Genomic DNA, 12,849 nt, shown 5'->3' with positions numbered 1-12,849 from the left:
GCCTCGAGAATCAATTTACCAAAGATTTAGCGCTCATTGACGTGTTGATTTCCTTCAGTTTAAAGGCAACTTCAAAATCCCGTTCTGTCTCCCAGTGTTCCGGAATTATGGGGCTAGGTGGCAACCCTAGTTATCAATTACTATTCTACAGCGGGTGATATGTATTTGCTGTTTAGACGTTGCCGAGTTTTAAAACAACACGGTCAGCGCTTGTTGTGTCATGTGGGGTCAGGGATGTGTTGATATAAAGTTTTAGTTTAAATGGGTGGTTTTGTTAAACAAAATAATACTGTGCTTATGTAAAAATTAACGTCACATTTCTCAGTAGCTCTAGTATTGTGCATAAAAAAGAGGGGGGAAAAAAACATTTGATGTTTTTGGAAAACAGCCTGCAATCAGTTCATTCCACAATCATTTAACCAAAAGCAGATGTTGAGACCCAATCAGTGCGGAAGCCCCATAGAAAACTGAAAGTAAAGTTAGCCTTTCAGATATGTCTTTTTGTTGCAATTATATAATATAAATAACTTGTTTAAAGTTTTGTTGTTGGGATAAAAGCGGCGTCACATAAGTTTAGTTTCCTTGGAGCACCCCTGTCTCACAAATTGCAGTTTAATGCATTTAAATGTATATATTTTCGTTATTTGTTCTGTTGCAATCAGAGTGGGTGTACTTTTTTGTTAGGATATGTCACTGAAAGAGAGGAGGGTGGAAAGCGTCAGAGAGAGAGAGAGAGAGAGGGAGAGAGAGAGAGAGAGAGAAGGGGGATTTTTACGTGAACTGCAGAGCTCAACATACCATTATCTCAAGAAAAACGAAAAGTACAGTTAGGCATTAAAGGGGACATTTTTGATGACTTCGGGAGATTTGCTACGACTGTCAAACAACATCACATTATCATATTCTTACTTTAGAGTGAAGGAGAGAAAAAAACTCGCTGGATTGTTTTATACATCATTATTAGAGAAAAAAAACGCGGACTGGACGTCGTCAATCACCGCCAAACGAGCTTTTTCTGCTTACTAATGTTTGATGTGTCACAGGATGGATTTGTAATTTTTATTTGATGCAGATTTTCTTTTTGAAAAGATTAGAGACGATCAGATAGAGTCGGGAACTGATCCAGGGAGTTTTCAGAATTATTAATTAATTGGACATCGGTCTCATTTTTGAGGGCGTATTGCGTTTTTCTATAAGAATGACATGCTTTGTCCCATATTTACTTCTCTCCTTTTTTACTCTTTTGGGAGTGGTGCGGAGTGCATCATACCCCCAGAGATACAACCTTTATACGGGGCAGCTCCAGGCCACACAGCCCCATCAGCAGAATGGGTTGAGGGCAGCCAGCAGGCACAGGTAAGAACAGACCACATTTGTTGCAGTTATTAAGTATACTACTAGACCCCCCCCCCCCTAATTCGGGACAGGTTGCATGGCATTATATAGCAGCAAAAACTGGCTACTGGCACACCAGACACTGCACATTAGCCCTATGTTGTTACCATTGAGTTATCAGTTTAGCACTTTACGTGTAAGGATTCAATTAATACTTTTAACAGTACCATAAATGCGTCTTAACATCAATCGTTAGCTTTCATTAAAAGACCAGTGTATTGAAGAAGCACCAATCAACAGTTAAGGTAATAAAAAGCCTACACATATTATGTTGCCAAATAACTATGAATCAATAAGCTAACAACCAAACGCGCAAGATGGTTTCCTCTTCTCGTTTGTAACCTTATGTTCTTGTGTGTGTGTTTTATACATACACTACTATACTTTTGCATCTCTCATATTTAGAGACTAAGTACATTTTCAAGATTTAGGATTAAAGAGTAAATGAAAAAAATGTTTTTACTGTCATATATTCAAAGCATACCAGGCTCATAAAATTACAGTTTGTGTGTATAAATTCCTATCAGTTGTAAATGGCCAAAGTACATGGTTTCCACACATTCCGATATACAAGCAATGCGAACGTGTGAGATGGTGCGGTTGTTCGGTCTAGTAGCTTGTAAAATAAACCAAACACCGAGCAGAGCCAGGCGGTGGCGACAGAATGCCTGTGATATTGGTGTCCCACCAAAGATGATTCTTCTTCTTCTTCTTCTTCTTCTTCTTCTTCTTCTTCTTCTTCTTCTTCTTCTTCTTCCCACCTTAAAATTATGGTTCTATTTATTCATTAATTCTTCACTGAATAGTTAAATACATATAATCAAGTTTTGACTTGGGAGTTATGTGTTTGTTGCAATGATATGCTAAACTGCACAAAGAAAAAAAATGGCTACGCCCCTACAGTAGTTTTATTGTTAGTTGTCAAACGCTCTATTTTCTCTTCTTTTCCCGAGGCACACTTGAAATAACTGAGGCATTGGGTACTAGCTACAGTTTGAACAGATGTTGTATTTTTTCATTTTTTATTTTAATTAATGTCAAGTTCTTTGATAGACATGTGTGGCAAAATTCCTTATTATTCGTGTGCTTTTTGCTGATGGCAATTTTAACTAACTAACAAGGAGAAATATATAAATAATCCACACATTCTTGGACTGTAGCCTCTAGACTTATTTTATTTGGGAACCTCCTTCATTCATTTATTTGAACATTCTGAAATTAGAAAAGTGTTCCTGTACATAATATACACTGTACTATGTTTCATGAAGAATATACATGAAACTGCACACACATTCCATTTATTATCTAAATATTATGCTCTTTTGAACCGGAATAAGAACATAAGAAAGTTTACAAACGAGAGGAGGCCATTCAGCCCATCTTGCTCATTTGGTTGTTAGTAGCTGTGTGGAGTAGTGGTTAGGGCTCTGGACTCTTGATTGGAGGGTCGTGGGTTCAGTCCTTGGTGGAAGACACTGCTGCTGTACCCTTGAGCAAGGTACTTTACCTAGATTGCTCCAGTAAAAACCCAACTGTATAAATGGGTAATTGTATGTAAAAATGATGTGATATCTTGTAACATTGTAAGTCGCCCTGGATAAGGGTGTCGGCTAAGAAATAAATAAAAATAATAATAATAGCTTATTGATCCCAGAATCTCATCAAGCAGCTCTTGAAGGATCCCAGGGTGTCAGCTTCAACAACATTACAGGGGAGTGCGGGATGCTGCACGCTCATTGGCTGCACGCTCATTTGTAGTAAAATACCGTAAAACTTCAAGTAATTGCCAGGGTCTCAAATAATCGCCTGTCTCCAATACGCGCCGGGTCTGCTGGTAAATATTGTAAATAAACGCCGGGTCTCTATTAAACGCCGGGTCTCTGTCATTGCCATTGAAGCTGAGGAAGATGAGGAGGAGCTTGAGCGCAATGAACTGCTAATAAGTGACAGCGATGAAAGTGACTCTAAGGATTAATACATAATAACAATAGAACACGTAATTTTCATTTAACATATGGAATACATATTTGCTTAATGCAGGTATTACCTTATTAAAAGTTTTGATAATTTTAAGCATGCTGAAAGTAGGCCAGATACAAACCTCTTGGTGTATTTTAACGTGTTTTGTATTAACAGTGTACAAGTTTGAGGTTAAACAACAAATTATTTTTGATAATGATACTTATTGCTTTCATTGTTCATTTTTAAAAACATTTTAGTAGTTTGTATTATTATTATTATTATTATTATTATTGTGCTGTAAGCATAGCCTACACGCCTGTGTTTTGATATCTACAGGGCTGTCTTTTAGTGGATTTAACTGTTGTTGTTGTTATTATTATTATTATTATTATTATTAATAATACAAAAAATGGGCATTCCAGGTTTCCCAGGATGCTTAGAACACATCAGTGTGATCTGGCAACAAATTCAATCAGCTAAAAAGGAGAGGAAGGAGCTCCATGTGACATTCCTGGATTTGGCTAATGCATATGGTTCAGTGCCACATGAACTTCTTTGGGCAGCATTTGATTTTTTCAGTGTACCGATGACAATAACAAATCTAGTGAAAGCCTACTTTGGAGATTTGAAATTTAGTTTTTCAACTGCAGAATTCAGCACTACATGGCAATGCCTAGAAGTTGGAATAATGGCAGGATGCACCATTTCTCCACTGGCTTTTACCATGGCAATGGAAGTAATCATTAGGGCATCAAAATGGGTAGTGGGAGGAGAGCGCTTGGCTTCTGGAATGTGACTACCACCAATTCGAGCATACATGGATGACATTACAACCATGACTACAACAGTAGCCTGCACTATCGGTTATTGGGCAAATTAACCAATAACATTGAATGGGCACGAATGCAATTCAAGCCCACTAAATCAAGGAGCATCTCTATAATTAAAGGTAAAGTCGGAGATAAAACGTTCTTCATTAACGGTGAGGCAATACCAACAGTGTCTGAGAAGCCAGTGAAGAGTCTTGGGAGATGGTACGATGGGGATCTAAAGGACACAGTTCGTGTGGGAGAAGTTAGACAACAAGCAGTGGAAGGGCTGAAGAGCATAGACAGCAGTGCTTTACCAGGCAAACTAAAACTCTGGTGCTTTCAGTTTGGTCTACTGCCGAGGTTGCTGTGGCCACTGACTGTGTATGAGGTTTCTTTGACAACAGTAGAGAAGCTGGAAGCCTTAATCAGTTCATACATCAGGAAATGGTTGGGAGTTCCATGCTGCCTCAGTAGAGTGTGACTTTATGGTAAAGGAATACTGCAGCTACCAGCATCCGCTCTTACCTAGGAGTTTTAAGTGCGCCAAGGTCAGACTGGAAATGACATTAGTAGAGTCACGCGACAAATGCGTAAGGGAGGCAGCACCTGTGCTGAAAACTGGAAGAAAGTGGGTGGCAAAGAAAGCTGTGGAGGATGCAAAGGCTGCCCTTTCGAATTGGTGATATCATGGGGCAAGTTCAGCATGGAAGAGAGGGTATTGGTCTCAGTTCAGCTCCTCCTACATGGCACAAGGCAGCCCCAGCTCAACGGAGGAAGATGGTAGTCAACGAGGTGCAAAAGCAGGAGGAGAGGATGAGGTGTATAAAGGCCATTTCCCAGACCAAGCAGGGAGAATGGATGAGATGGGAGAGTGTGGAACAACGCAAGATTGGCTGGCAAGACCTATGGTCAATGGAACAGAGCAGGATCAGTTTCCTCATCAGGTCAACATATGATGTTCTCCCATCACCACAGAACCTAAACCTCTGGGTAGGAGAGGATCCCTCATGTCCTTTGTGTTCATCACCTGCAACATTAAGGCACATTTTGACAGGATGTAAGGTGGCTCTTAGCCAAGGACGGTTTACTTGGTGCCATGACCAGGTGCTGCGATGTTTGGCCTTAGCATTGGAAGACAAGCGTAACGTGACCAATAAGAAACCACCTGTTTCGTCAAAACATTACACACAAAAGACAACATTCCTCCGCCCAGGAGAGCAACCACCAAGAAAAGGTGTTAAAACCAATCCTCGGCCAGGACAACTGGAAGTTGCTAGAGACTGGAAAATGCTGGCAGATGTTGGTCAACGGCTTATTTTTCCACCTGAGATTGCCACCACTAACCTTCGACCACATATTGTCTTGTGGTCTGGATTAGCATGCCTTGTTCACCTGGTAGAGTTAACAGTGCCATGGGAGGATGCTGTAGATGACGCGTATGAGAGGAAGAAACTGCGGTATGCTCAACTAGCCACTGAAGCAGAACAGCGAGGATGGAGAGTCTGGGTTTAACGGGTTTCTCAGAGACGTCGGATTCAGTGGCCAAGAGTTGCGTCACACAGTGAAGAACTTATCTGAAGCAGCAGAGAGGAGCAGCAACTGTCTGTGGTTGAGATGGAAAGATTCTGGCTGGGGATCTCAAGCACAATAGAAAGGAAAGCTGATGTACAGGTAAGTAAGCTGTGCTGAGTTGAGTAGGGGACGGTGGGGGGTGATGCTGGGACGCCAGAATCACCGTCGAGCCCTCTTGAGGTGTTGTGGGCTAGTTGACGAAACACCGAGGATGGAAGGTGCCCACTTGAAGACCCCAGAGATGTACCCTACTTAGCTCAGTCCAGACGGTTGTCATGCTGATGTGCTGGGGAGACCGCACTGTGGTTGATCCCTGGAGCCAGCATCGCAGTAGTTGTGTTTGCTGATGCACTAGGGAGGCAATAAGCTGATCCCTGGAGCCAGCATTACACTTCAGCCATCAACACCAGGCAGAAGGATATCTACATCATATGGAAGGAAGCGCAAATGGATGGAGACACATATGGATCACATTTGTTTATTGTAAAGCTACGTCTTAGTTGGTGCTTATCTTGCGAGAGCCAAGTTCAAATCAGCATGTAGTTTTAACATCTACTCTTGTGTAATGGAAATCATTAACAATGGTAGATCTAATTCCGTTTTTAAATACAAATTTGTTCTCCTTGTTCATTTTCCAACATTTTGCATACCATATCCTTGTTAACCAGTGCATATAAAAAGACAGTAGTAATTCAATTAATAAATTATCAATACACGGCATATTAAACTCACAATACATATACACGTTGTGAGGTCTTTTAAAGTTTTAAAAAATTAGTGACATTCCTTTCGTCACATTTGATGTTTTCGGAGGCACGACAGAAAACAAGTTCAGCTGGTCAAGAGTACTCAATTTAAGAACATAAGAACATAAGAAAGTTTACAAACGAGAGGAGGCCACTCAGCCCATCTTGCTCGTTTGGTTGTTAGTAGCTTATTGATCCCAGAATCTCATCAAGCAGCTTCTTGAAGGATCCCAGGGTGTCAGCTTCAACAATATTACTGGGGAGTTGGTTCCAGACCCTCACAATTCTCTGTGTAAAAAAGTGCCTCCTATTTTCTTTTCTGAATGCCCCTTTATCTAATCTCCATTTGTGACCCCTGGTCCTTGTTTCTTTTTTCAGGTCAAAAAAGTCCCCTGGGTCGACATTGTCTATATCTTTTACAATTTTGAATGCTTGAATCCGATCACCGCGTAGTCTTCTTTGTTCAAGACTGAACAGATTAAATTATTTTAGCCTGTCTGCATATGACATGCCTTTTAAACCCGGGATAATTCTGGTTGCTCTTCTTTGCACTCTTTCTAGAGCAGCAATATCCTTTTTGTAACAAGGTGACCAGAACTGAACACAATATTCTAGGTGAGGTCTTACTAATGCATTGTAAAGTTTTAACATTACTTCCCTTGATTTAAATTCAACACTTCTCACAATATATCCAAGCATCTTGTTGGCCTTTTTTATAGCTTCCCCACATTGTCTAGATGAAGACATTTCAACATAAACTCCTAGGTCTTTTTCATAGTTCCCTTCTTCAATTTCAGTATCTCCCATATGATATTTATAATGCACATTTGTATTGCCTGCATGCAATACTTTACACTTTTATCTATTAAATGTCATTTGCCATGTGTCTGCTCAGTTCTGAATGCTGTCTAGATCATTTTGAATGACCTTTGCTGCTGCAACAGTGTTTGCCACTCCTCCTATTTTTGTGTCGTCTGCAAATTTAACAAGTTTGCTTACTATACCAGAATCTAAATCATTAATGTAGATTAGTAATAGCAGAGGACCTAATACTGATTCAGCTTTATACCCAAGTAGTGCATTAACAAAGCACTACCCCCAGAATATACAGTCAATATGTTTCAATTTCCATTTTAGGTTATGGTGTAAAACACCAAAATCTTCAGTTTTTCTGGTTTGAAGTTTGACCGAAACGGTGTTAAAATGTGACCGAAGAGTTGAATACCTGCTGACAATTAGAACCCAGGGGACTTTTCTGACCTGAAAAAAGAAACAAGGACAAGGGGTCACAAATGGAGAATAGATATATGGGGCACTTTTTTACACAGAGAATTGTGAGTGTCTGGAACCAACTCCCCAGTAATGTTGTTGAAGCTGACACCCTGGGATCCTTCAAGAAGCTGCTTGATGAGATTCTGGGATCAATAAGCTACTAACAAGTAAACGAGCAAGATGGGCTGGATGGCCTCCTCTCGTTTGTCTTATGTTCTTATGCTCTGATGGCACACTTAGCAGGAATGCAGATGATTTTGTTGGTCAAACTAGCTACCATTGGTAGATCTGCTGCATGAGTATTCTACCACATCAGAGGATCATTTTCAGCAGTGATTTGTGGCAAAGCTAAATAGCAAGAGATCTCACTCCTGGCTCTGGTTTCACTGGAGTCCTCCACTTCAGAACATTTCATCTGTAGCTGCTCTGCTTTGTGATAATGTTTTGCAGGAGCTGACAAAGGCTACCTGAGCCTTTCTTTTCACCTGTGCTACCTGCAGCAGCATTCTCTGTTCCTGCGTGTACTTCTTGCTGGGACAATTTAATAGATTAGCAGTGACTACTGTCTCATTTGCTGTGATGACAATTATGTCCTCTGCATTTTCAGAGAAGCTGTCCTTGAATCTGGGTGTCTAGGTAACAAGCAATGTCAATCAGTTTTTTGTCTTGAGTACCTTGCAATCAGATCATCCTTTATGGTAGCCTTCATGTGCTTGGCCAGCTCACTGTAATTGGTCTCTTCTGTGAGCAAATCATTTGTCAGATGATGAAGGATTGGCTTCAGTGCTGATGCAGTGACATAGCTTTCAGCAGCTAGAGAATCTGTAAAAAGTGTTTAACAGTCCAAGAACTTTACAGACATCTTCTAGGGTGGGAATATCTGTGTCTCTTGGCATTAAATGCCATGTACTTCTATCACGTGCCAGAGCAGCACACACAGCCTGCTGTTGTTCAATGAACCGAGACACCATGGAATAAGTGGAGCCCCACCTAGTAACTACTCATGGATAAGGGTGTGTTGAGGGACATTTAGATCAGCCTGCTTTTTGACTAGCTGCCTTCTCCTTTCCAGCTGTGGTTAAAGCACACAGCAGTTTATAATCTGTTTATTTTTAAGACCTTTCCAATGCTCAGATTCAGATTCTGGCCAAAGCATTAAGCCACACTGCAGATGATCCAAGCAGCTCTGTAAAGGCTTTTTTCATGTTTGCTCCATTGTCAGTGGTTATGCCAGCAAGGCTGCAGATGTTCAGGTTCCATTGAGAAAGGGGCTCTTTAAAAAAGGCTGGAATGATTTCAGGGTGTGGTCCTGGGCAATGAAAACTGTTTCCAGACAGTATGTTTGTAATTTCCATTTGATATGTAATGAACTGTCAGGCTCATGTAGGGTTCTCCACGAGGGGTACTACATTCTGTTTAATTTAATACACGTTTAAACTTTTTAAATTATATATAGTTTAAGCATTTAAACGTTAAAATAAAAACATTTTGAAAAGACGCTGTGTAAGGGGGGTAGTATGCATCCCCCTCTGTGCGGTCTCGACAGCAGGAGAAAAACGGAAGTCGGCTATCTTGGGGGAAGTGCGTTACCTGTAAGGGCTCTGAGCATTATAAAATAAATAGCTTTCTATAAATTACTGCATATATGTCTATAAATAGGTATTTTACATCGGCTTTTCAATTCTCCTTAAATGCAGTTGATACCTGTTAATCCATTCGTGTATCACAACTGAGAACTGCGTTAATAGTAAAATTGGTTTAATTTACATTTCTTTTTCTGTGAAACCACTAAATAGGCTTTTAAATTGTAAGTTTTACTTTTTCATTAAAATGCCAAAGCGACTCATCTTTATTAATTTAAATACAGTTACTCGTCACAACGATTGTAATAATGTGTCCAGCAAAACACTTTATTTTTCATTCTAGCTTTAATAAAGATTAGTCGCTTATTAACATGTGGCGATCTCGTTTGTACATTCTGCTTGTAATGAAAAATGAAGGCTTGGTCTATCTAAAAGCCTGTTTGACAGAAAAAAATAACTAAATTAAATCAAATAAATTACTAAATTTAAATTTATAAAAACAGTGAAGCAATATTAAATAATAATAGCATCGGCGGTACGATAATGGTCTGTTTTGATTAGAGGGTGAGCATTAATTGCATTATTACAGAAATGTTATGCAGTCTAATTATTCAAACAGTGCTAAAATCCAAATCGCTAATTTATCATACTGACTGTATATAACAGATTGTTCACACCAAAATAACTTTATTCCAAGTACAGTATCATGTTAATTCAAATAATCAATATTCTGTTTAAAAAAAATAAAAAATAAAAGAATAATAATGTACTAATAGCAATAGTTTGTTCTTATCTGACTGGCAGCAGTAGAAAAAAGACCAAAAAATAAGTATAAAATGGAAGTAATCTTCTGTTTAAAAAAAACAAACAAAAAAACTTGAGTCAGAATAGCAAAAAAAAAAAAAAAAGATCAACACAGTCTTATGTAATCTGGCTCAACAAAAGACATTAAAGTTGAATCCGGTATCCTCCACAATTGAAATTGGTTGCATGCCATTTGCGATTGTCTCAATAATCAACTGTGTTATGTTTTCAGCCCGAATTTTATCGCATTTCCTAACATTTTGCTTGCATATCTGGGCCCCACCTAGCCTCCTCCACGCTAGATCAAGCTTCAGTAGAAGCAGACCTGTTATGTGACCAAAAAAAAAAAAATGAGTAGCCGTTATTTGCAGACACCTGCTTCTTAATATTTGACCTGCACATTTTTGACAAAGTTTGACACTTTACTAACGTTTAAACTAAACGATTTACACCCCTATTCTAGAACATAAGAACATAAGAAAGTTTACAAACGAGAGGAGGCCATTCAGCCCATCTTGCTCGTTTGGTTGTTAGTAGCTTATTGATCCCAGAATCTCATCAAGCAGTGTCTTGAAGGATCCCAGGGTGTCAGCTTCAACAACATTACTGGGGAGTTGGTTCCAGACCTTCACAATTCTCTGTGTAAAAAAGTGCCTCCTATTTTCTGTTCTGAATTGCTCTTTATCTAATCTCCATTTGTGACACCTGGTCCTTGTCTCTTTTTTCAGGTCAAAAAAGTCCCCAGGGTCGACATTGTCTATGCCTTTTAGAATTTTGAATGTTTGAATCAGATCGCCGCGTAGTCTTCTTTATTCAAGACTGAATAGATTCAATTCTTTTAGTCTGTCTGCATACGACATGCCTTTTAAACCCGGGATAATTCTGGTTGCTCTTCTTTGCACTCTTTCTAGAGCAGCAATATCCTTTTTGTAACAAGGTGACCAGAACTGAACACAATATTCTAGGTGAGGTCTTACTAATGTATTGTAAAGTTGTAACATTACTTCCCTTGATTTAAATTCAACACTTCTCACAATATATCCAAGCATCTTGTTGGCCTTTTTTATAGCTTCCCCACATTGTCTAGATGAAGACATTTCTGAGTCAACATAAACTCCTAGGTCTTTTTCACAGTTCCCTTCTTCAATTTCAGTATCTCCCATGTGATATTTATAATGCACATTTGTATTGCCTGCATACAATACTTTACACTTTTCTCTATTAAATTTCATTTGCCATGTGTCTGCCCAATTCTGAATGCTGTCTAGATCATTTTGAATGACCTTTGCTGCTGCAACAGTGTTTGCCACTCCTCCTATTTTTGTGTCATCTGCAAATTTAACGAGTTTGCTTACTATACCAGAATCTAAATCGTTAATGTAGATTAGGAATAGCAGAGGACCTAATACTGATCCCTGTGGTACACCACTGGTTACCTTGCTCCATTTTGAGGTTTCTCCTCTAATCAGTACTTTCTGTTTTCTAGATGTTAACCACTCCGTAATCCATGTGCATGCATTTCCTTGAATCCCTACTGCGTTCAGTTTGAGAACTAATCTTTTATGCAGGATTAATTTCTCCACTGCTGGTACACAGAGTTGTACAGGTAAAACACTCAATCTCTGAGAGTGAACTTTCAGCTTCTTTTTGTAGTGCATTATACATCTTGGATATTTCCTTTGCAGAAAAATGTTTTCTGAAAGGTAAGAACATAAGAACATAAAGTTTACAAACAAGAGGAGGCCATTCAGCCCATCTTGCTCGTTTGGTTGTTAGTAGCTTATTGATCCCAGAATCTCATCAAGCAACTTCTTGAAGCTTCCACAACATTACTGGGGAGTTGGTTCCAGACCCTCACAATTCTCTGTGTAAAAAAGTGCCTCCTATTTTCTGTTCTGAATTGCTCTTTATCTAATCTCCATTTGTGACACCTGGTCCTATTTTCTGTTCTGAATGCATATACATATAGGTTGCATATACTGTTGGTTTAACTTTGACAATAGATTTTAAAACCATGGCTTCTCCACTTCTGAAAAGGCATAATTTCTTTTGCAATGAAATAAGCCACTGTAGCATTTAGGTCCTGTGCCCGACTAGAGTTGGCATCTAATTTCTTTCCTTCTCAAAAGCTGCTTTTAGTAAATTAGTAATTCTCAGTAATTCCAAATTTCAAACATAACACAATAAATTTTAGATGTCACACTTCCTTTCATGGAATGATTTAAACTGACCAGTTTATATTTCAATACCATGAAAAGCTGAAAAGCATAGCAATTTTTATATGTTTCTTCAAAGACAATCAGAATTTTAAAACTTTAACAGAACACTCAGAAGTTGTGCAATATATGATATATTGCCAGAGTATATATTATTATTATTAATACAGTGCTCCCCCTTTATAAGGCGGCCCTTTATACTGCAAAACATGTTATAAGGTGGTACGGTCATGGCTTCCATTTGCTATTATAATGCCATTACACTAGCACTAGTATTGTCGTTATAAGGCGGAACACAAACAGCACGGTCTCTTAACTATGGCTTCCGAATACAGCGTTATAAAGGGGAGCTCTGTATTTATCTTTGCTCAAAAGAACGTTGTGCTGCAGGCCTTGCCTTTTATTCGAGTGCTGCAGTTTTTTAAACAGGCATCAGATTAATTTGTTAAACTGTAGATAAATTCTAACTTACAAAAAAAATAATAAT

The 12,849-nt window shown here is 39.0% G+C and overlaps 1 protein-coding gene across 2 annotated transcripts in view; it reads left to right on the top strand.

Annotated features, from left to right (window-relative positions):
* The first annotated feature begins 614 nt into the window (after positions 1-614).
* LOC117411587 (EMILIN-1-A-like) overlaps positions 615-12,849 on the top strand; it is a 130,100-nt gene continuing 117,865 nt past the window's right edge. For both annotated transcript variants that reach the window (XM_034019245.3, XM_034019244.3), the window contains exon 1: positions 615-1,356. In XM_034019245.3, coding sequence (XP_033875136.3) covers positions 1,199-1,356 — 158 coding nt within the window. In that variant the 5' untranslated portion in view covers positions 615-1,198. The remainder of the gene's footprint in view (positions 1,357-12,849) is intronic.

Source organism: Acipenser ruthenus, chromosome 6, assembly GCF_902713425.1.
Source record: "Acipenser ruthenus chromosome 6, fAciRut3.2 maternal haplotype, whole genome shotgun sequence".
Taxonomy (NCBI): Eukaryota; Metazoa; Chordata; class Actinopteri; order Acipenseriformes; family Acipenseridae; genus Acipenser; species Acipenser ruthenus.
Note: the sequence above shows the minus strand (reverse complement) of the source record. Positions and strands in the feature narration are given on the sequence as shown.